This window comes from Amyelois transitella, chromosome 26 (genome assembly GCF_032362555.1).
Source record: "Amyelois transitella isolate CPQ chromosome 26, ilAmyTran1.1, whole genome shotgun sequence".
Classification (NCBI taxonomy): Eukaryota; Metazoa; Arthropoda; class Insecta; order Lepidoptera; family Pyralidae; genus Amyelois; species Amyelois transitella.
Window position 1 is genome coordinate 2,567,353 of NC_083529.1, and position 22,448 is coordinate 2,589,800.

At 42.7% G+C, this 22,448-nt stretch overlaps 1 protein-coding gene across 2 annotated transcripts in view; it reads right to left on the minus strand.

The window, feature by feature from the left end:
• The window catches only part of LOC106138498 (rho guanine nucleotide exchange factor 2), a 52,234-nt gene that overhangs the window by 6,594 nt on the left and 23,192 nt on the right, over positions 1–22,448 (minus strand). For both annotated transcript variants that reach the window (XM_060951906.1, XM_060951905.1), the window contains 16 exons: positions 22,324–22,442; positions 21,664–21,798; positions 20,948–21,102; positions 20,279–20,411; positions 19,812–19,969; positions 18,963–19,084; positions 17,579–17,692; positions 17,110–17,219; positions 16,467–16,623; positions 15,577–15,763; positions 15,066–15,226; positions 13,890–13,997; positions 13,481–13,567; positions 11,110–11,243; positions 3,870–3,965; positions 394–491 (listed from right to left, as the gene is read on the minus strand). In XM_060951906.1, coding sequence (XP_060807889.1) covers positions 394–491; positions 3,870–3,965; positions 11,110–11,243; positions 13,481–13,567; positions 13,890–13,997; positions 15,066–15,226; positions 15,577–15,763; positions 16,467–16,623; positions 17,110–17,219; positions 17,579–17,692; positions 18,963–19,084; positions 19,812–19,969; positions 20,279–20,411; positions 20,948–21,102; positions 21,664–21,798; positions 22,324–22,442 — 2,074 coding nt within the window. The remainder of the gene's footprint in view (positions 1–393; positions 492–3,869; positions 3,966–11,109; positions 11,244–13,480; positions 13,568–13,889; positions 13,998–15,065; positions 15,227–15,576; positions 15,764–16,466; positions 16,624–17,109; positions 17,220–17,578; positions 17,693–18,962; positions 19,085–19,811; positions 19,970–20,278; positions 20,412–20,947; positions 21,103–21,663; positions 21,799–22,323; positions 22,443–22,448) is intronic.

The following is a 22,448-nucleotide window of genomic DNA, read 5'->3' on the forward strand; positions in this document are numbered from 1 at the left end:
GAATAGACTGAATGGCCACGTTCAGCTATTTAGCTTAATATAGAATTGAGATTCAAATAGTGTCAGGTTGCTAGCCTATCGCCTAAAAAGGAATCCCAAGTTTGTAAGCCTATCCCTTAGTCGCCTTTTACGACATCCATGGGAAAGAGATGGAGTGGTCCTATTCTTTTTTGTATTGGTGCGGTCCACACGGACAGGTGCCGGGAACCACACCACAACGAACGAACCACCACAACGACATGTTTTTTAATAAATACTTGATTAGATAATCATCCAAGACCCAGGTTAATCAAACAAGTTATTTTTCCATCATGACCTAACCGGGAGTACAACACTATCATTTCGATAGTAATACCTATTGACTTGGCTTGTATGACAGCCATTGTAACTTACCTAGTTGCCTTGTTGTTGATCTGTTGTTGTTGTTGCGATGGCAGTGGAGCCGGCGAACTGCCAGTTCGAGTGTGTTGTATCACTAAGCCTTGGTTATGCTGAAAAATAGAGAAATCATTGAATTAAGGAAAAATTCCTTTTATTTTTTTCGACACTGCCACGATCGTGAAGAAGAATATTGAATATATTTATATTTTGACTACTATCATCAACGTCTTAGCGTTTTTCGACCTACTTATAATATCGAAATAAGGAAGAAATAAAATCATCATATACATCAATAATCTGTTATATTTTCTGTGTCGCTTATAGAAAAAGATACCTATATGTTTACTCATATTTAAATTGAACAAATTTAGTGTATACAGAAAAATGTAATTTGCTTAAATACAACAAAAATATAAAATATTCATACTTGAAAATATAACAGTTTGCTGTTCTCAAATATAGTCACATAATAAAGTATTCATCATAGTCATAACTTATATAAAATCACAAAATAATGCAAATAAAAATTCATGCTGATTCAGCAACGGCAAAACAGACGAAATGGTTGTCATAAAGTCCGTACAACACTCTCTCATATTTATGTGTTTTCATTTGAATTCTCATACTTCAGTTTTGGAGACCGAGGTCCACTTTCTTACAATTAAAAATAACGGTGTCATACAGGCCGAGACCAATTTTTACCGAGACAAATTAAAAAGTAACATCACTTCAAAAACTACAAATGGATATAAAACAGTGGGTGTTCGTAATTTTTTTGTTATAAAAAAAATCATTGAACATAAAATTTTATTATCGTGACAAGTGGAAAATGTAGACTGCCTGCCTACCCTCACCGTAGAAAAAGGTGCTTCATTTTGTAGTACGTTTTCCGTGAAAAATAAGGCTTGTGCAGTGTGCACTATACAACATAGAACGTGAAAATTCTAGTGAAGTACAACCGCAAATCAAACAAATACCATGCTATTTACAATTATATTGCAATACTACCTACTCCTGCGCATTCATAGTCAAGTTTAAAACCAACGGAAGTGTTTAAACGAACGAAGCCTCAAATACATCGCGCAATATTTCGTGCCATCTCGCGCTATATAGGAAGGAATACAATCACATTATTATAATGACGCAGAAAAAGATATATATATATATATAGGCGAAATTGGAATCCCTACCATGTGTTGCGGACCTACAGAAAGAAATTTCTTTGTACAAATTTCTCCATATTCTAAGTCCTTGATGTATTATTTTTCCTAAATGTACTTAAATAAATATATAAACCTCGGACAAAAACGAGTAAACGCTAGTTACTATATACTACTCATAAATAATAGGCATGCGTTCTATAATGCATTTATTGCAAGACACACAGTTGTCATCCTTGCGTTACCAAGGAAATGGCCCTAATTATTATCAGCCTAATACATTAAGTACACGAGGATTTATACAATCTAAAGAAACTCCGAGTGAGAAGACAGCATGAGATTTTGCGCGTCATTCAAGTATTATTTCAGACGTAACAGATCGCATCGGATCGGAACGGAACTGACTATATTTGCATCGCCATTTGGCCCGCATCATTGCTCATACAATCGCCCGCATAACAAGTTACCCTGCCGCCGTTGCAAAGGTGATTTTGCAGTGAATTTTGATAGGTTGATGTGCTGTTTACTGCGCCAAAGATGCGGGCTAAATTTAGCGTTCTCAGTAGCGCCCTCTCTCGGACTACAGTTGAGTAAATAAATTCATGTTTTACTTTTGGTGGCCTAGTATATAGATGTCGCTGCAACATTATTTAGTAATACGCACTTTAGCTACGAACTTTCTTGTTTCGTCTTTATTTTAAAAACCGGGATTCGATTTATGAAATGAAATCATTTGTATAAAAAATCAGATCACAAAGAAACCTTGTCACAAAGAAGTCTTAATATTCAGATTACAATCAATTATTTAATGTACCTATTACTTATTGCATTTAAATTTCCGATCCGTTGCAATCATAGTAGGTAGTTTAGTATCAAATATTGTTCATACTTGTACAGGGCGTCAAGTACGGATAGTCAAGAGCACAACAGCGAAATTTGGACAAAATCTAATTTTACACCAATTACTTACATAACACTAATTTGGCCAATTAAAATACGTTCGGATACTCGACGTCCTGGAATCAACCATTTTATCTGTTTCACTTTTTGTACAGTCAACAGCATATCAACCTACATTCAGATTCATTCATTACATTAAAGAGCAAATTCGCTTCTATTACCGCAGTGTTACTTGATACATACGTACATATTAACACGTCTTTATCCCTGAAAGGCCACGTTCAGCTGTATGGCTTATTTATGGAATTTAGAGATATACATAGATATGCGGTTGATAAACGATATGTTTATAAAGTTGTGATTCTTCTTTTAGGCGATGGGCTAGCAACTCGTCACTATTTATTTCTCAGTTCTACCATTAAGCCAAAAAGCTGAATATGGCTAATCAGTATTTTTCAAGACTGTTGGCTTTGTTTATCCCGTAAGGGATAAAGACGTAAATATGTATGTAGATATGCGGTTGATTGTACACAAATGCCGTACATACGAATTTTCATTATGACAAAGAAAATAAACTGTTTGCAAAAGATACATCAAGATGCAATTTATCAACTATTTTAACTTTGACAATATGGGTAGCTGGTATTTAAATAAATAAGTCATATTTCTGAGACAAAAAAATATTTTCTAAGATTTTTTTGGCGTTTTTCAACAGCATTCTACGTAAGAACAGCCACAGTCCGCCTATAAACATGATTAAAGAGTGTTAAGGTTAGTTAAATCTAGTTAGTTTTATACACTCAGGAGCAAGTGAGAAGTGGCCATATTGAGATGTAATCCATTAGCGAGTCGGTTGCCATACTAGGAATCAGCCTTAATGCGCCGTAGCGGTGACAACGTTTGTTTAATAAAAATCATACTGGTTTAACTGATCATAGTTGGCATTAGCCGCAACAAAACTCGTTACGGGGTTTTAACAGTTATCTTAGTTTTAAGTAATTTATATGACGTCAACCAATGTTGTTAAACCATACGTTTTGACAATTATTAAGCGATATGAAGTATCCTATAATAATGAATTAAAATTTTGAATTAAATAAATCGACTTCGCAATCTGTCTGTGAGTGTGACTGTCGCCTTTTTATATCTACAGGGAAGAGGTGGAGTGCCGGAAAACACAAAATGGTTTATCTGTTTATCTTGTCAATATAAAATAGGACATGACTAACAATGTACAGTACAAACTAGTCTATGGATTGAAATCTATAGGTCACTTATATGGTATTGAAGTGCAATTAGAGATGATTTCCCGAAATTCGAAATTTCGAATATAATTTGACGAAATTTTAGTTTTATATGGAACAGACTCGCGAGCGTACCTGACTATTGAATAAAGCAGATAAATTCTATGTGTTTTTAAAAAATTACCTCGCTGGGAGACTCGTGCAGCCTGTGGTAGCCTGGCGGCGCTTGTTGTTGACTTTTACCGCTCGCTAACTTCAATGGCAGTTGTTGCTTCACCATCTGAGGGAGACAAACAAACTTCAATTTACATACATACATTTTACACACTCAATTTGAATCAAAAAGTGGAGCGACATAGTTAGACGTACGAGACACGTGACGCGGCGCATCGCGGTTAGTTTTTTAAGCGATACGTATGAAACCTACTTAAAATCTAGACGACCTACGCTAAGATTAAGGACTCTAGAGTAAACAATGGAACTGAAATATAATTCAATTTTATTCGCAGTAAAAATGGGTTAAAAATATAATTATTATCATAAAGATCTTAAGCCCAATTAGTTAATAAAAAACGATAGAAAATAGGTGTAACTGTGCGCTGTGTGTGAGTGTACACTCACCGGCATGGCGGGCGCGGCTCTCGTTGTGCGCGGACAGCAGCTGTAGGTATAGTGAGGTGTAACTGTGCTGTGTGTGAGTGTACACTCACCGGCATGGCGGGCGCGGCTCTCGTTGTGCGCGGACAGCAGCTGTAGGTATAGTGAGGTGTAACTGTGCTGTGTGTGAGTGTACACTCACCGGCATGGCGGGCGCGGCTCTCGTTGTGCGCGGACAGCAGCTGTAGGTATAGTGAGGTGTAACTGTGCTGTGTGTGAGTGTACACTCACCGGCATGGCGGGCGCGGCTCTCGTTGTGCGCGGACAGCAGCTGTAGGTATAGTGAGGTGTAACTGTGCTGTGTGTGAGTGTACACTCACCGGCATGGCGGGCGCGGCTCTCGTTGTGCGCGGACAGCAGCTGTAGGTATAGTGAGGTGTAACTGTGCTGTGTGTGAGTGTACACTCACCGGCATGGCGGGCGCGGCTCTCGTTGTGCGCGGACAGCAGCTGTAGGTATAGTGAGGTGTAACTGTGCTGTCTGTGAGTGTACACTCACCGGCATGGCGGGCGCGGCTCTCGTTGTGCGCGGACAGCAGCTGTAGGTATAGTGAGGTGTAACTGTGCTGTGTGTGAGTGTACACTCACCGGCATGGCGGGCGCGGCTCTCGTTGTGCGCGGACAGCAGCTGTAGGTATAGTGAGGTGTAACTGTGCTGTGTGTGAGTGTACACTCACCGGCATGGCGGGCGCGCGCACCGTGGCGCGGCTCTCGTTGTGCGCGGACAGCAGCTGTAGGTATAGTGAGGTGTAACTGTGCTGTGTGTGAGTGTACACTCACCGGCATGGCGGGCGCGGCTCTCGTTGTGCGCGGACAGCAGCTGTAGGTATAGTGAGGTGTAACTGTGCGCTGTGTGTGAGTGTACACTCACCGGCATGGCGGGCGCGGCTCTCGTTGTGCGCGGACAGCAGCTGTAGGTATAGTGAGGTGTAACTGTGCTGTGTGTGAGTGTACACTCACCGGCATGGCGGGCGCGCGCACCGTGGCGCGGCTCTCGTTGTGCGCGGACAGCAGCTGTAGGTATAGTGAGGTGTAACTGTGCTGTGTGTGAGTGTACACTCACCGGCATGGCGGGCGCGGCTCTCGTTGTGCGCGGACAGCAGCTGTAGGTATAGTGAGGTGTAACTGTGCTGTGTGTGAGTGTACACTCACCGGCATGGCGGGCGCGGCTCTCGTTGTGCGCGGACAGCAGCTGTAGGTATAGTGAGGTGTAACTGTGCTGTGTGTGAGTGTACACTCACCGGCATGGCGGGCGCGGCTCTCGTTGTGCGCGGACAGCAGCTGTAGGTATAGTGAGGTGTAACTGTGCGCTGTGTGTGAGTGTACACTCACCGGCATGGCGGGCGCGGCTCTCGTTGTGCGCGGACAGCAGCTGTAGGTATAGTGAGGTGTAACTGTGCTGTGTGTGAGTGTACACTCACCGGCATGGCGGGCGCGGCTCTCGTTGTGCGCGGACAGCAGCTGTAGGTATAGTGAGGTGTAACTGTGCTGTGTGTGAGTGTACACTCACCGGCATGGCGGGCGCGGCTCTCGTTGTGCGCGGACAGCAGCTGTAGGTATAGTGAGGTGTAACTGTGCTGTGTGTGAGTGTACACTCACCGGCATGGCGGGCGCGGCTCTCGTTGTGCGCGGACAGCAGCTGTAGGTATAGTGAGGTGTAACTGTGCTGTGTGTGAGTGTACACTGATGACAAAATATGGGATGCTCAAGCGGGATTTCGAAAGGGAATGGGATGTACTGATCAGGTCTTTTCCTTGCGGTGCATAGCCGAAAAGTTTTTGGCCAAGAGTCAAAAAGTCTATTGCACATTCGTAGATCTGGAAAAGGCCTATGACAGAGTTGAGAGGAATGAATTGTGGTCAGCACTTTCTATGCATGGGGTGAGCAGTCTCTTAATACGAGCACTGAAATCCTTATATGAGGATTCGAGTGCTTGTGTCAGGATAAACGGAGCGCACACTGAGTGGTTTAAGATTGAGAAAGGCGTTAGGCAAGGATGTGTTGCGTCACCGTGGCTGTTCAACCTATTTATGGATAGCTGTTTGACAGATTTGAAAGAGTCTAAAAGTGGATTAAGGATGAATGAGTTACTCGTCAAATGTCTGCTCTATGCCGACGATCAGGTTATACTGGCGTCATCAGCGGAGGAGTTACAGGAGATGGTAAACTGTATGCATGAAGCTTTAAAAGAGAAAGGAATGAAAGTGAACGTAAGTAAAACTAAAACACTGATTTTTGAAATGGAGAAAGAAATGACAGCATGTAATATTTTGATTGGAGGAGAAAAAGTGGAGCAAGTGAAGAGTTTGTATATCTAGGATCAAAGTTTACATCAGATGGCAAGTATGATAGTGATATTGAAAGGAGAGTGAACGCGGGGAACATGGTGAATGGAGCTTTGCATGCCTTTATGAGCAGTCAGAAACTATCCAAAAAGGCTCGACTGGCTGTGCACAGGGGCGTGTTGGTCCCGACATTAATGTATGGGAGTGAAAGTTGGGTATGGCAAAAGAAGCATGAAAGCAGAATAAATGCAGTGGAAATGAGAGCGTTAAGGAGTATGATGGGTGTGAAATTGAGTGACAGGATAAGGAACAGCGTGATAAGGGAATGTTGTGATGTGAAAGAAGATGTAGTTACAGGAATAGAAAAGGGTATGTTAAGATGGTTCGGTCATGTGGAGAGGATGAATGAAAGCAGGTTGACTAAGCAGATATACAAGGAGAGTGTGGAGGGAAAGGTCGGAGTGGGAAGACCTAGACGAACGTATCTTGATCAAATTAAGGACGTCCTGGTAAAGGGTCAGGTCAAAAGTACCCGAAACCGCCGAGCTTGTATGAAGAGAGTTATGAATGTGGACGAAGCGAAAGAAGTATGCAGAGATCGTGGCAAGTGGAAAGAGGTAGTCTCTGCCTACCCCTCCGGGAAAGAGGCGTGATTTTATGTATGTATGTATGTATGTATGTGTGAGTGTACACTCACCGGCATGGCGGGCGCGGCTCTCGTTGTGCGCGGACAGCAGCTGTAGGTATAGTGAGGTGTAACTGTGCTGTGTGTGAGTGTACACTCACCGGCATGGCGGGCGCGGCTCTCGTTGTGCGCGGACAGCAGCTGTAGGTATAGTGAGGTGTAACTGTGCTGTGTGTGAGTGTACACTCACCGGCATGGCGGGCGCGGCTCTCGTTGTGCGCGGACAGCAGCTGTAGGTATAGTGAGGTGTAACTGTGCGCTGTGTGTGAGTGTACACTCACCGGCATGGCGGGCGCGGCTCTCGTTGTGCGCGGACAGCAGCTGTAGGTATAGTGAGGTGTAACTGTGCGCTGTGTGTGAGTGTACACTCACCGGCATGGCGGGCGCGGCTCTCGTTGTGCGCGGACAGCAGCTGTAGGTATAGTGAGGTGTAACTGTGCTGTGTGTGAGTGTACACTCACCGGCATGGCGGGCGCGGCTCTCGTTGTGCGCGGACAGCAGCTGTAGGTATAGTGAGGTGTAACTGTGCTGTGTGTGAGTGTACACTCACCGGCATGGCGGGCGCGGCTCTCGTTGTGCGCGGACAGCAGCTGTAGGTATAGTGAGGTGTAACTGTGCTGTGTGTGAGTGTACACTCACCGGCATGGCGGGCGCGGCTCTCGTTGTGCGCGGACAGCAGCTGTAGGTATAGTGAGGTGTAACTGTGCTGTGTGTGAGTGTACACTCACCGGCATGGCGGGCGCGGCTCTCGTTGTGCGCGGACAGCAGCTGTAGGTATAGTGAGGTGTAACTGTGCTGTGTGTGAGTGTACACTCACCGGCATGGCGGGCGCGGCTCTCGTTGTGCGCGGACAGCAGCTGTAGGTATAGTGAGGTGTAACTGTGCTGTGTGTGAGTGTACACTCACCGGCATGGCGGGCGCGGCTCTCGTTGTGCGCGGACAGCAGCTGTAGGTATAGTGAGGTGTAACTGTGCTGTGTGTGAGTGTACACTCACCGGCATGGCGGGCGCGGCTCTCGTTGTGCGCGGACAGCAGCTGTAGGTATAGTGAGGTGTAACTGTGCTGTGTGTGAGTGTACACTCACCGGCATGGCGGGCGCGGCTCTCGTTGTGCGCGGACAGCAGCTGTAGGTATAGTGAGGTGTAACTGTGCTGTGTGTGAGTGTACACTCACCGGCATGGCGGGCGCGCGCACCGTGGCGCGGCTCTCGTTGTGCGCGGACAGCAGCTGTAGGTATAGTGAGGTGTAACTGTGCTGTGTGTGAGTGTACACTCACCGGCATGGCGGGCGCGGCTCTCGTTGTGCGCGGACAGCAGCTGTAGGTATAGTGAGGTGTAACTGTGCTGTGTGTGAGTGTACACTCACCGGCATGGCGGGCGCGGCTCTCGTTGTGCGCGGACAGCAGCTGTAGGTATAGTGAGGTGTAACTGTGCTGTGTGTGAGTGTACACTCACCGGCATGGCGGGCGCGGCTCTCGTTGTGCGCGGACAGCAGCTGTAGGTATAGTGAGGTGTAACTGTGCTGTGTGTGAGTGTACACTCACCGGCATGGCGGGCGCGGCTCTCGTTGTGCGCGGACAGCAGCTGTAGGTATAGTGAGGTGTAACTGTGCTGTGTGTGAGTGTACACTCACCGGCATGGCGGGCGCGGCTCTCGTTGTGCGCGGACAGCAGCTGTAGGTATAGTGAGGTGTAACTGTGCTGTGTGTGAGTGTACACTCACCGGCATGGCGGGCGCGGCTCTCGTTGTGCGCGGACAGCAGCTGTAGGTATAGTGAGGTGTAACTGTGCTGTGTGTGAGTGTACACTCACCGGCATGGCGGGCGCGGCTCTCGTTGTGCGCGGACAGCAGCTGTAGGTATAGTGAGGTGTAACTGTGCTGTGTGTGAGTGTACACTCACCGGCATGGCGGGCGCGGCTCTCGTTGTGCGCGGACAGCAGCTGTAGGTATAGTGAGGTGTAACTGTGCTGTGTGTGAGTGTACACTCACCGGCATGGCGGGCGCGGCTCTCGTTGTGCGCGGACAGCAGCTGTAGGTATAGTGAGGTGTAACTGTGCTGTGTGTGAGTGTACACTCACCGGCATGGCGGGCGCGGCTCTCGTTGTGCGCGGACAGCAGCTGTAGGTATAGTGAGGTGTAACTGTGCTGTGTGTGAGTGTACACTCACCGGCATGGCGGGCGCGGCTCTCGTTGTGCGCGGACAGCAGCTGTAGGTATAGTGAGGTGTAACTGTGCTGTGTGTGAGTGTACACTCACCGGCATGGCGGGCGCGGCTCTCGTTGTGCGCGGACAGCAGCTGTAGGTATAGTGAGGTGTAACTGTGCTGTGTGTGAGTGTACACTCACCGGCATGGCGGGCGCGGCTCTCGTTGTGCGCGGACAGCAGCTGTAGGTATAGTGAGGTGTAACTGTGCTGTGTGTGAGTGTACACTCACCGGCATGGCGGGCGCGGCTCTCGTTGTGCGCGGACAGCAGCTGTAGGTATAGTGAGGTGTAACTGTGCTGTGTGTGAGTGTACACTCACCGGCATGGCGGGCGCGGCTCTCGTTGTGCGCGGACAGCAGCTGTAGGTATAGTGAGGTGTAACTGTGCTGTGTGTGAGTGTACACTCACCGGCATGGCGGGCGCGGCTCTCGTTGTGCGCGGACAGCAGCTGTAGGTATAGTGAGGTGTAACTGTGCTGTGTGTGAGTGTACACTCACCGGCATGGCGGGCGCGGCTCTCGTTGTGCGCGGACAGCAGCTGTAGGTATAGTGAGGTGTAACTGTGCTGTGTGTGAGTGTACACTCACCGGCATGGCGGGCGCGGCTCTCGTTGTGCGCGGACAGCAGCTGTAGGTATAGTGAGGTGTAACTGTGCGCTGTGTGTGAGTGTACACTCACCGGCATGGCGGGCGCGGCTCTCGTTGTGCGCGGACAGCAGCTGTAGGTATAGTGAGGTGTAACTGTGCTGTGTGTGAGTGTACACTCACCGGCATGGCGGGCGCGCGCACCGTGGCGCGGCTCTCGTTGTGCGCGGACAGCAGCTGTAGGTATAGTGAGGTGTAACTGTGCTGTGTGTGAGTGTACACTCACCGGCATGGCGGGCGCGGCTCTCGTTGTGCGCGGACAGCAGCTGTAGGTATAGTGAGGTGTAACTGTGCTGTGTGTGAGTGTACACTCACCGGCATGGCGGGCGCGGCTCTCGTTGTGCGCGGACAGCAGCTGTAGGTATAGTGAGGTGTAACTGTGCTGTGTGTGAGTGTACACTCACCGGCATGGCGGGCGCGCGCACCGTGGCGCGGCTCTCGTTGTGCGCGGACAGCAGCTGTAGGTATAGTGAGGTGTAACTGTGCTGTGTGTGAGTGTACACTCACCGGCATGGCGGGCGCGGCTCTCGTTGTGCGCGGACAGCAGCTGTAGGTATAGTGAGGTGTAACTGTGCTGTGTGTGAGTGTACACTCACCGGCATGGCGGGCGCGGCTCTCGTTGTGCGCGGACAGCAGCTGTAGGTATAGTGAGGTGTAACTGTGCTGTGTGTGAGTGTACACTCACCGGCATGGCGGGCGCGGCTCTCGTTGTGCGCGGACAGCAGCTGTAGGTATAGTGAGGTGTAACTGTGCTGTGTGTGAGTGTACACTCACCGGCATGGCGGGCGCGGCTCTCGTTGTGCGCGGACAGCAGCTGTAGGTATAGTGAGGTGTAACTGTGCTGTGTGTGAGTGTACACTCACCGGCATGGCGGGCGCGGCTCTCGTTGTGCGCGGACAGCAGCTGTAGGTATAGTGAGGTGTAACTGTGCTGTGTGTGAGTGTACACTCACCGGCATGGCGGGCGCGCGCACCGTGGCGCGGCTCTCGTTGTGCGCGGACAGCAGCTGCGGCGGCGGCAGCGCGGCGCCGCGCGGGGCGCACATGGCGGCCGCGGCCGACTCCGACCCGGTGGAGCCGCGGTTGTCTGCAACGGTGACGTTTGTTTGTTTACATACAGATAATTTAGCCGGGATGTTAAATAAAAATAAAGAACACTACAATAAAAAACTTAAAACCTATCTTCAATTGCGTCTTAAACCATTGTGTAGAAAAATAACAAAAGTCGATCGTGCTTTTTCGTCTCTTAATATTATTACTTTTTTGTTAGCGGCCAGTGCGCAAATTAAACAATAGAATCATGCAAGGTAGGTCGTTAATATACATCAGAAAGAGAAAAGGTCCCAAAATGAAACCTTGCGGTACCCCTATTTTTGCATTAGCTCCTTTCGATTTTGTGTTATTTAAATTTACCGTCTGGAATCTATCACTAAGATATGATTTAATTAGTTCAACGGCAGTAGTGTCGAACTTGTTATGAGCGAGTTTATGCAGAAGAGTTCTGTGATCTACACAATCAATTGCATTTGCTCAATATACATAAGTCTTCTTTCTCGGACGGACCTAACATTTGAAACAGACAGCCAGAGGCTTAATAATTTTCTCTGTGAACATTTTATTTCTTCGAATTAATTCTATTATTAAGCCAACCAACTGAATGTGGCCTATCAGTCTTTTCAAACCTGTTGGCTCTCTTTACATCGCAAGGGATATAGGCGTCATTATAGTCAGAATTCATTTTTATGGCGAGTAAGGCATAAGGCAAGTCTTTCAACACTGTTGGCAAAACCATAGACATTGATATTTTTAACACCTCTTCAGCAAGGGCTAAACATTTATTGTATGAAAAATTCTTTTGTGATTAAGTATTTACATTTATCTTCTTTAAGTCTAATAGGGATGTGGACTGTACTCAAATAAGTATAAAATTTTACAACGAAAAGGTAGTTTCTATAGTAAAATAATAAGAAACACAACATTTTCCTTAATAAACAAGGGATTATTTTTTTATTTAATAAAATGTAATTAATATTGAATAATCCCTCAAGTCACGTGACAATGAATACCAATCAAAATGCGTGACAATACAAGAATTTTCGCTGTCAAGTATTATGGTGTTTGTTGATATTTGGATCATATTATTACCGTGATTTCCGTCCGAATATCTTTTTGAATGAATTTTTAAAAGTTTTAAGTTATATTAAGGCTGATAGTTCAAATTTGCCAAGAATTGATTGCTTTACGGTGGCTAATTTCTTCGCAACAAATAGTAACTTCTGCTCTGCTGAATTTAGAAATGTAAAGACATCCATGTAAGTAATATACTCAAGATACATTATTATAGTAATAGTAGGTAGTTTTAAACTCTAAAAGGTAAATTATAAGGTAAAAATTAAATAATATGATTTTGCCATATCATTGGCCAACTATAATGAAAGAACGAAACAGAACGAAACATTGTTTACTTTATTTCTAACCTAAAAATTCGAGTTTTCGTCTTTGAAAACGTGAAGAGTAACATACAAACATAAAATCACGCCTCTTTCCCGGAGGGGTAGGCAGAGACTACCTCTTTCCACTTGCCACGATCTCTGCATATTTCCTTCGCTTCATCCACATTCATAACTCTCTTCAAAGAAAAAAAAATATTTTAATACAAGTAAATGTAACAAATATTATCAAACTTACATCAAAATGATCCTCACAGAAATACATTTTACTTTGTGTAGATACAAGTGCCGGATCCCGACGGACTGATTGAAGCCACTTTTTCCGCATCGTTTTTGTACGTGGAACGTGAATAAACAGTTTTTCAGGTGTTTTAATAGTTGTACTGTCACACTGCGGCACCACACAATATTTATAAAATTTTGAATTCATATTATTATCACACATCTACGAAATAACTATTCATTACATACAACTTCGACAATATTTTGTAACGCGTGACGTCACAGCGGCTGTTAGACAGGTATCCGCGTTTTGGCGCGATATTTCAAATGGAATTTTAAATAAATTATTTTAAAGGGTTTGGGTTATATTTGGTACTTATGCATGGTTTTAAACAATTTCCCAAAAATAGTCCACATCCCTATTATTCACAGTATGTATGCACTTAAGAATTTGCTTCAATATAATTGGCGTTCTCGAAAATTTTATTTTTTAAACTGTTTCTATTAGTGAAGACCTGTAATTGGCTCTTAAATGTATAATTGAAAACCTAATGATTGTAAAACTTGCTGTTGGTCATCCAAATATATAAAATAAAAATAAAATTATATGTATGTATAACTAACTGTATATAGTGATAAAAAATATACTCACTCCGCCATTTAGAAGGCTCTTTCCTTCGCGAGGTGTCACTGACGCTCGAGTCTGGTGACAATGTCGCTATTTCCTCCTGAGATCCACCTAATATAAATATTTTAACATTTTCACATCTAAATATATAAAAAAAGAATGGTGAATAGTTGAATGAAATATCCAATAAGCCTCGAAGTGCGAAACTTGTGTTACGAGATACTTACTCAAAGATACTATATTTTATAATAAATACTTATATAGATAAACATCCAAAACCCAGGCCAATTAAAAAAGTTCGTTTCTCATCATGCCCTGGTCGGGATTCCAACCCTGTACCCACAGGTGACACAGACAAGCGCACTACCGCTGCGCCACAGAGGCCATCGTATGTCAAAGGTCTTATACAAAATACCTATGTTTCGTCACTCACCATGTTGCTGCAACCTCTCCAGCCTTCTATACAGTCTATCCCTCTGTTGTTCCACGTCCTTCTGAAGCTCCATTAGTTCCTCGCGAGCCGCTTCCAATTCGCGCTTCTCTGAAAATGTTAAAATTTAAATTAATGATAAATAAGGTTGTTAACGTACCTTACCGTTGAACTACACGACGTAAAACATTGTGACGTCACACATTCAGACACTCAAAGAGTTACGCAATCCAGTATTATGGTCTTATGCTGTACTTGAGCTTTGGCTCTCCAGGAGAGAAATGATGCAAACAGGATTCATGCTAGGAGGATGACGATATAATAAGTTTCAATAAAGAAGCGAATCTGAAATGGTCTCGAGTACTTGCAATGACAGATCGTAGAGTTAGCAAAAAAACTGTTTGCTTAGATATTTTTTTTTATCAAAAACATAATAAAATTAGTTTATGTACAATAAATTTACATAAAAACAATATAAGGCGATGAAGAAACAGTAGTAGAGTAACATTTAACAAAGAACTGTCTTAAGAACATAATCACCACGCAAAACAAACATTTTTACAAAACAAAAAACAGCTGTTTTTTGCATGCAGTACCGCCGTGTGTGAGTAAAGACGGCAACAGTGTGCAAGTAAAAGGACACGATTTTGGCCGCTATTTTAGATTTGTTTCTTCATTGACACGTTATACAATCATACAGGCGCCACTTTGCCGTGTTAAAAAGACTAGATGGACTAGCATACATACATACATATGGTCACGTCCACATCCCTTGCGGGGTAGATAGAGCCAACAATCGCGAAAAGACTGAATGGCCTAATGATAGAATTGAGATTCAAACAGTGACAGGTTGCTAGCCCATCGCCTTAAAAAGAATCCCAAGTTTGTAAGCCTATCCCTAAGTCGCCTTTTACGACATCCATGGGAAAGAGATGGAGTGGTCCTATATTTTTTTTTGTTGGTGCCCACACGGCATTCCGATTTCTGATAATAAATGAATGTGTTGTTCCCCCCCAGTCGGCCCGGCCCCAATAGATGGAGTGGTCGTATTCTTTTTGTTTTGGTGCCGGTAACCACACGGCACCTGTACTATGGACTAGCAATCTGTCACTATTCATACCTTACCTCCATCAATAAACCATACAACTTTTCGCTATGATGATGGTCGTATAAACTCACCCAAGGCTATAGCCTGACTGTCAGCGTTCCTCTGAGCCTCCCAGGCGGCTCTATCGGCCGTCAGTTTCGCTTGGGCGTGTCGTAGTTCCTCTAGTTGTGTGTCGTGCGATCTCGCCGCGTTGCCGCCGTGAGATCGCCATGCACATACTTGTGCTTCCAAACTAAAAATGAAAGAGATTTTGTAAATTAAAAAGGCCTTATTGGAAGATGAAAAGAAAATGCGTGGAGTGGGCCTTTTTACAACTGTACTAAAAGAGGTAGTACTTTTGTCTAACATTTTGCTCACAAGAAGATTAAAGATTTTAACGGCCTTCTTTCAAAATGATTTTATAAAGTTACGATAACCACACAGCAGTTTGTCTTAACATCTGCGCGATCCTCTCGTCACGATCCCTTTTATTTCCTTATATAAATACTTGCTGGTTTATTTTAACCTGATTTTTTACCATTACAATAAAGTTATTTATACATTTGTTTAGCGCATTGTTGACACAACTATTCTCCATTATACCTGTGTATAGAGGTCATCTGCTGCCACACGATACAGCTGAGAGTGTATATAGCGTGCTGCAGACTCAGAGCCGCATCTGCGCCCACGCACTCCACCAGGCGCGGCGGCTCCATGACGTCACCGGCTTCGGCTACTTCCGCCGCGTCCGTTTCCGTCGGCGTCTCCGTTGACATTCGCAGGGCAACGCCTGGAAATAAAATGTAACGATTTAGAAAAACAAAATGAATACAACTATGAGAGATGATATTAGCATAACATGCTACAAACTGCTAAAATTACATGAAACATGTATAAATAACTGTCAATGAGAGCAATGGTCACTAATTTAATATAATAAGAAACGAAAAACGAACAGATTCTTTTTTTGTTTTCAAGGAAACTCAATATTTTTCCACTTTAAATTTAGAAAGATTTATTGAATATTTTGGTTTTGAGTTATTCGTATTGCTAACGAACGAGTTAATAATCGAACTTTCACTGATTATCCTGGGTTTTAAATAGTTATCTATGTACGGTTCACCAAAATAAGTCTGTACATATCAAAGTCAAATGTTAATCTTTGATATGTAGGGAATCACCGAGACAGCATCTGTACATAATTTTAATTCTAAAATTTTATTCGTTCATTTTGTTCTTTCATACATTCCTTGCGGGGTAGGCAGAGCCAACAGTCTTGAAAAGATTGATACGCCACATTCCGCTGTTTGGCTTTATGATATAATTGAGATTCAAACAGTGACAGTTTGCTAACACACCGTCTAAAATAAGAATCCCAAGTTTATAAGTCCCTTATCTATCCCTTAATCGCCTCTTACGACATCCATGGGAATGAGTCACAGTGGTTCTATTCTCGTTAACATTGGTGGCGTGAAGCACACTGCGTAGTATACCCCTGTGGCGGGCGGCGTCGAAGCCGGCGAAGGTGTCGGCGCGGCGCGGCAGCGCGGGGCTCTCGTAGGCGGCCGAGTGGCGCTCGCCCGCCGAGCTGGTGCTGCGGCCCAGCGCCGCGCCGCCCGCCCACGCGCCGCTGCCCGCCTCCAGCGCCGCCTGCGAACATATACTGTCACTGGGCGACCGAGCGGCGCAACATTCATACCGCTTTATATATACAGTAAACATAGACTGAAATCGTATATATAATGAGACAGTTAATCATCGACAGTCCATTACATATTGTTCCACATAAGTGATGGAAGAGTAACACGAACAAAAATAATGAATAATTTTTGTCAGTCTGTCTGACTGGTACGGTTATAACTGCGAAACTTCTCAACGAATTTGAATACGGTTTTCGCAAGTGGATTACATACAATTAGGATCATTGTCAAAACATTGTTTCGTCAAAATCGATTAAAGGAAAAATAAATAACGATCAATTGAAAATTCAAACACTGCTTATGATAATATTTATTTAAACTTCATTGCACAAAATACAAATGTATAACTCAACCAGCGGACTTAATGTTAGAAGCATTATCTACCAATCAACTATTGAGTCTAACAGAGAACTTTATGTAATTATTTTAATGTTACCTTGACAACCTTGCAGACTTCCTGCCATAAAGCGTGCGTGTCGGCTGACGGGGCAGACAGTCTCACGTAGTCAGGAAACACTAACCCACCCGGGAACACCGTATTCACTCCTGTACAAATAAACATGACAAAATAAATTCGCATAAGCCATAGCGAACATCCATTGCAATATAAATGTGAAAGATATCAAGTATTGAAAGATGTTATCCCGAGGTAGAAATAAATAATTATGCCTAACTACGTCTACCAATCCTGAACGTTATTTATAACACAACACAAACACATATGGACAGACATAAAGACTTATAATTGTGAAAGTGAGACTAAAAACGTGAAATTATTATATTTTATGCAACAGCGATAATATACGACAATAAGCAATCCAGCTGAACCTGACCTAAGACTTGACCATATCCACCTCATAAGGGACAATGTTGCAAAAAAATAATGTCATTCAAATGAATTATACCAGTGTTATGCACATCCAGAGTGTAGTTCCCCGTGTAGCCGACCATCTTCATGTGTAGCGCCATCTTCTCTTCTAGAAGCGTTGCTTGTTCCTTGTCTTTGGCTCGAAGCGCCTCTGTGAGATAAAATAACTTTATTTTATCAAAAATAAAATAAACCGATAGGTTTAAATTGACTTGATTGACGCCGGAGATTCGACAACTTTTACGGTTTGGTTATAGTTCATAGTAATATAGTAATATGGTGCAACCCACGCTTACCCAGGTCTAATCGATATATAACTAGTGCAATTTATTTCATGCATAGTGATAGGATTTTTACATGTATTTTAAAAGAAGTTTCGAAAAAAAATTATAAAGAAAATCATAATCGCAACCCAAATTTCAAAATATTTGTAGTAGACATCTGTGGTAAATATTAAAAGGTAAGAATTATATAAAAGTTAAGAAAAGTGGAAAGAAGTAGTGATTTTTTGTAGATATGTATGCATGAATAAATGAATGATTTATTATGTAAATAAAAATACGAAATAGTTAACACAAATTCATACACATGCAAGATCTAAAAATGTTTGTCTATAACGCTAATCACCTTCTATTTGCCACCAGGGAGTATCGTCTGTTTGTAAGAGTAAAATGTACATAGTTAGGTTTTTAAGATGTTTTAAATCTAGAATTAAATGTAACCGCTACAACACGGGATCTAAAATAATAATACCATTGTATGAGCTAAATGATTTTAAATACTAGATCAAAGTACAGACTGTTCAATACGAATAGTAAATAGCGAGGCTTTTTACTAACGTTGACAAGGCTAATTAACTTATGATTATAACCTGTTTCAATAAAGAAACGCATGTAAAATGGCAGTAAATATCACTTGCACACTATTGCCCCGTCCAGTTTTACCTACTTAACTTACTGCAAGTACTTGACCCCATTTTAGATTCATTTCTTTTTTGAAACGGATTATATCTTCTGCAACCTGTCACATTTTCGATGTCAATTCCATTATCAAGCCGTCCAGCAGAAAGGCCACCTTTCTGTCTTTTCGAGACTGCTGAATCTGTATACACCGTAAGTATTCGAGACGGGATCGCCACAAAGGGGAGATCTTCCTATAGGCTAGTGTGAAGCCTAGGGTACCGCGCGACAGACGATGTTGAGCCGGAGGTTTTATATATGCTCCAATCCGTAAAAACTTTAATATCGCGATTTAGCATTTGCATTGTGATTCGCCAGTGGCGTGTGACGTTTTGAGATGTCGCCATCTACTATTCGCTGCTATTGGCCGAGCGCATCGTATTCTCGCTGTGATTGGTAGATGTCGTGTGACGTTAGTTATGTCGCCACAAGATAAAGACGCAGTTATATGTATGTACTCACCGGTGATGAGTCGTATGTTCTCGTGCTGCATTGAGAGTTGTCTCTGTCTATCCTCCGCGGTGACGGCTGCAACGCCGGCCTCCGCCTCCGAAACTGACGACGGACAACGGGCTACTGCCGCACTGAAATATAAGAGAAAGAAACATTTATTCCATACTTGTATATATTCATCTATACTTACTTATTTTAAATGTAATACGAAAGAGAAAAAGAACTTGGGACTAAATCCTTAAACTTACTCAAATAATCAAACACAAAAAGTTGATAACACCCTTCTACGTCTACTCTTCTGTCTACGATTAAAAATATGTTTACAACAATATGTTTACTTCCCAAATATGCCTCATGTAATGCCTATTTCTAATTTACGCAAAAGGAACTAAAAAGAGTAAGAAATCTACAGTGGGAAAGAAAAAGCTATACGAACCGTATAGCCTGTATCCACTGCTGTATATCTTAAGGTCAACCCTCAATTCGCACATTTCTGGCTCGGCGGGGCCACTAAGAATGGTACTTATACAAAATGCAACCAAAAAAAAAAAACTTTGACAGAAGAGGAAAAGAGTGGGAAAACTAGAGAGGGAAAAGAGATATAACCAACTCAGCGAGCCCCAGCGACCATTGTAACAATTCCTTGTGTTGATGATGGGTGGACTGTATTGGGTTCTTTTGAAGAAAACCACCAGTATGAATGATCACTTATTTATTGTGAAGATCTGTCTGACTATTAACACGTGCGCAATAGTATACAAAAAATGTAGGCATTATGATTGGTCGTCCCTCTTACAATGTCTGTACAACACCTTGTTATAAAACATAAATAATTTTGAGTTTGATAGCCACACTTACCGTATGGCCTGTATCCACTGCTGTATATCTTTAGGTCTATGGACCCTGAGTTCGAACATTTCTGGTTCTGCGGGCCCGCTACAGATGAGATATAGGCCTCTTCCTTCGGCGCCGGCCTTCTCTCGGACTAGAAGCTTTAGTAGGGGAACTACGCCGGTCTGAAAAACAAAAGAATTAATTATATACGACATTATTTATTGAGTGCATTACATTTTTTAAAGGGTGTGGGCAACCTTTATTAGTATTTAATTATTTATTGTTTATAAATATTAACAGGCAAAGCCAGCTGACATACATATGCACATGTATGCCATAGCAACGGTTGCCATGACTGTTTGAGTTAGCAAAAAATATGAAAATATCAGATTTTTATTGTTAAATATTTAAATTATTAATTAGAAATCTTTTATACTATAGTTTCACAGTGTTGCCACTATATATCTGACAATGTTGCCACTACATCTCACCTTGTTGTCGGGCGTGAAAAACGTGTATTTGTTGTTATTGTCATGCAGGAAGAACAACAAATCTGTCAAAACAACGACTAGAAGAGTTTGCATCTTGCTGCGGCCTTGCATTAGTGTTGCCACTCCTTCGAACCTGGATTAAGATAAATATCTCCAAATTATATGTATCATGGTCAAAAGTGCCCGAAACCGCCGAGCTTGCATGAAGAGAGTTATGAATGTGGATGAAGCAAAGGAAGTATGCAGGGATCGTGGCAAGTGGAAAGAGGTAGTCTCTGCCTACCCCTCCGGGAAAGAGGCGTGAGTTTATGTATGTATGTATGTTATATGTATCATGTAATATTATTTTAACACTATTTAATTATATCATTATAACTGAAGTTCTGAAATAAACCTTTTCTTAATAAGAAAATATGGTGAGAAAACTTGCACATTCAGGAAACTGGATGTTTAACCATGATCCATGGGTTAGGTTCCCTGCAAAGCTTGTTTATTTACTAGAATGATTATTTTGGCAAAATATTATCATGTGTTACTTCTTTCGGATCGAACAGGGATTTTTGGAACAAATGGACCTCAGATGACCGTCGCCTCGGGTTAAAGCTATAAGATAAAAATATTAAGGATGAATTATTGGTAGATCCCGATGTGCCTCGTTGCAGTACTCACATAAGACTCCTGTTCCCTTGCAGTATATCACTCTTCTTGAATTTATTTCCTCTGAACATTGCGAAAGATTTCGCGTCTATCCGGTGGTAAATTTCAAGTTTTCTGTCCTCTCGCTCTTTTGCAGCTACCTGGTTATCAACATCTACTAGGATTTCCTGAATAAAAAGTATAATTCGTTAAGATAATTGCCTTAAGAATGTCATCCGAAATTGGAAAAAACTAACAAACTATTCTGACCCCACGTTAAGAGAAGGTAACGAAGAACAATAAACACTCAAATTGATGTATTTTTCTTACACAGTATTAGTAGTATTATATTGTAGTCGAAAATTATTGTTTCCTTATTAAATTAATTCATTAATTAAGATAATCACAAGTACCCACCAGGGAGACAAATTATCGTAAAATTAATTTCCTACCCTACGAAATGCCGATACACTTGAATAATTCTGAATGAAATTATTTTAAATTTCCCTGTGAAATCGAAAAAAAGGAGAAACATATTTGACATAAATTAACAGCGTCAACTTAAACTTTTACAGCTTTCAACGTGATACCTCAACCTGTTCCTGAGTAAAATGTTATTTAGATAATGATTCTAAAAAGACATAGTTTCTTTATTAGAGCCATGGAACCTTATAATTGAATTTCCTGATATTTATACGCCATGGAACCTTACAATTGAATTTCCTGATATTTATACTTCAAAACCTCACCTTCACTCCACAAAGCGCCCTCTGCAGTAATTCTCTTTCATTTGTATCATCACCCGCAGTCTTCAATAGCGGCTCCAACAAAAGAGGGTACTTTGTCAGCCTCTGGGCTACGAACAGCACGCATTCTGGTACACCCTGTGTATAAAACATTATGGGTTAGTTTTATTATCGTACTTCGCATAGGTAACATTTATAGATATAAACCCTCCCAAGAAAACTATTTCAAACGGGTACAAAATCCGTCCACACTTTTAGACATTAGCTCATACATACAGACAGAAAATAGAGACTTTTTAATATGTAGTGAAAGTGAAGTGATAACACTATTTCACAACACTCAAAACACTCCCAGTTTTTCAATTCAAAGTCTTTATTGCATAACTTATAGTACATAATGGCTTGCATATAAGTACAATATGAACCCTGTTGGGTATCGCAATTTTAGAATAATATGGAACGGCGGGCAGTTTATATTGGCTATTATGATAAACATAACAATAATAAAAAAACATGTCATAATATATTTGGAGTTAATATTAACGTGTCAAAATTAAAAAGTTATTAATTTTATAAGGTATTCAATAAATAATAAAAGTTTTCCAATGAGTGATGCTCTCACTCAATAAGGCAAAATTTTCAATATTCATGAGAAAACCATACCTTCTTCCTAAGTAACGGGTTCTGTTGACACTTCCGTATAAACCGAGCGAGTTTCGGTTCCCGCGTGCAACACTCCTTGAACACTTCCACTGCGTCACGGTGTCGCGAACAAAACTCGCCTGGAA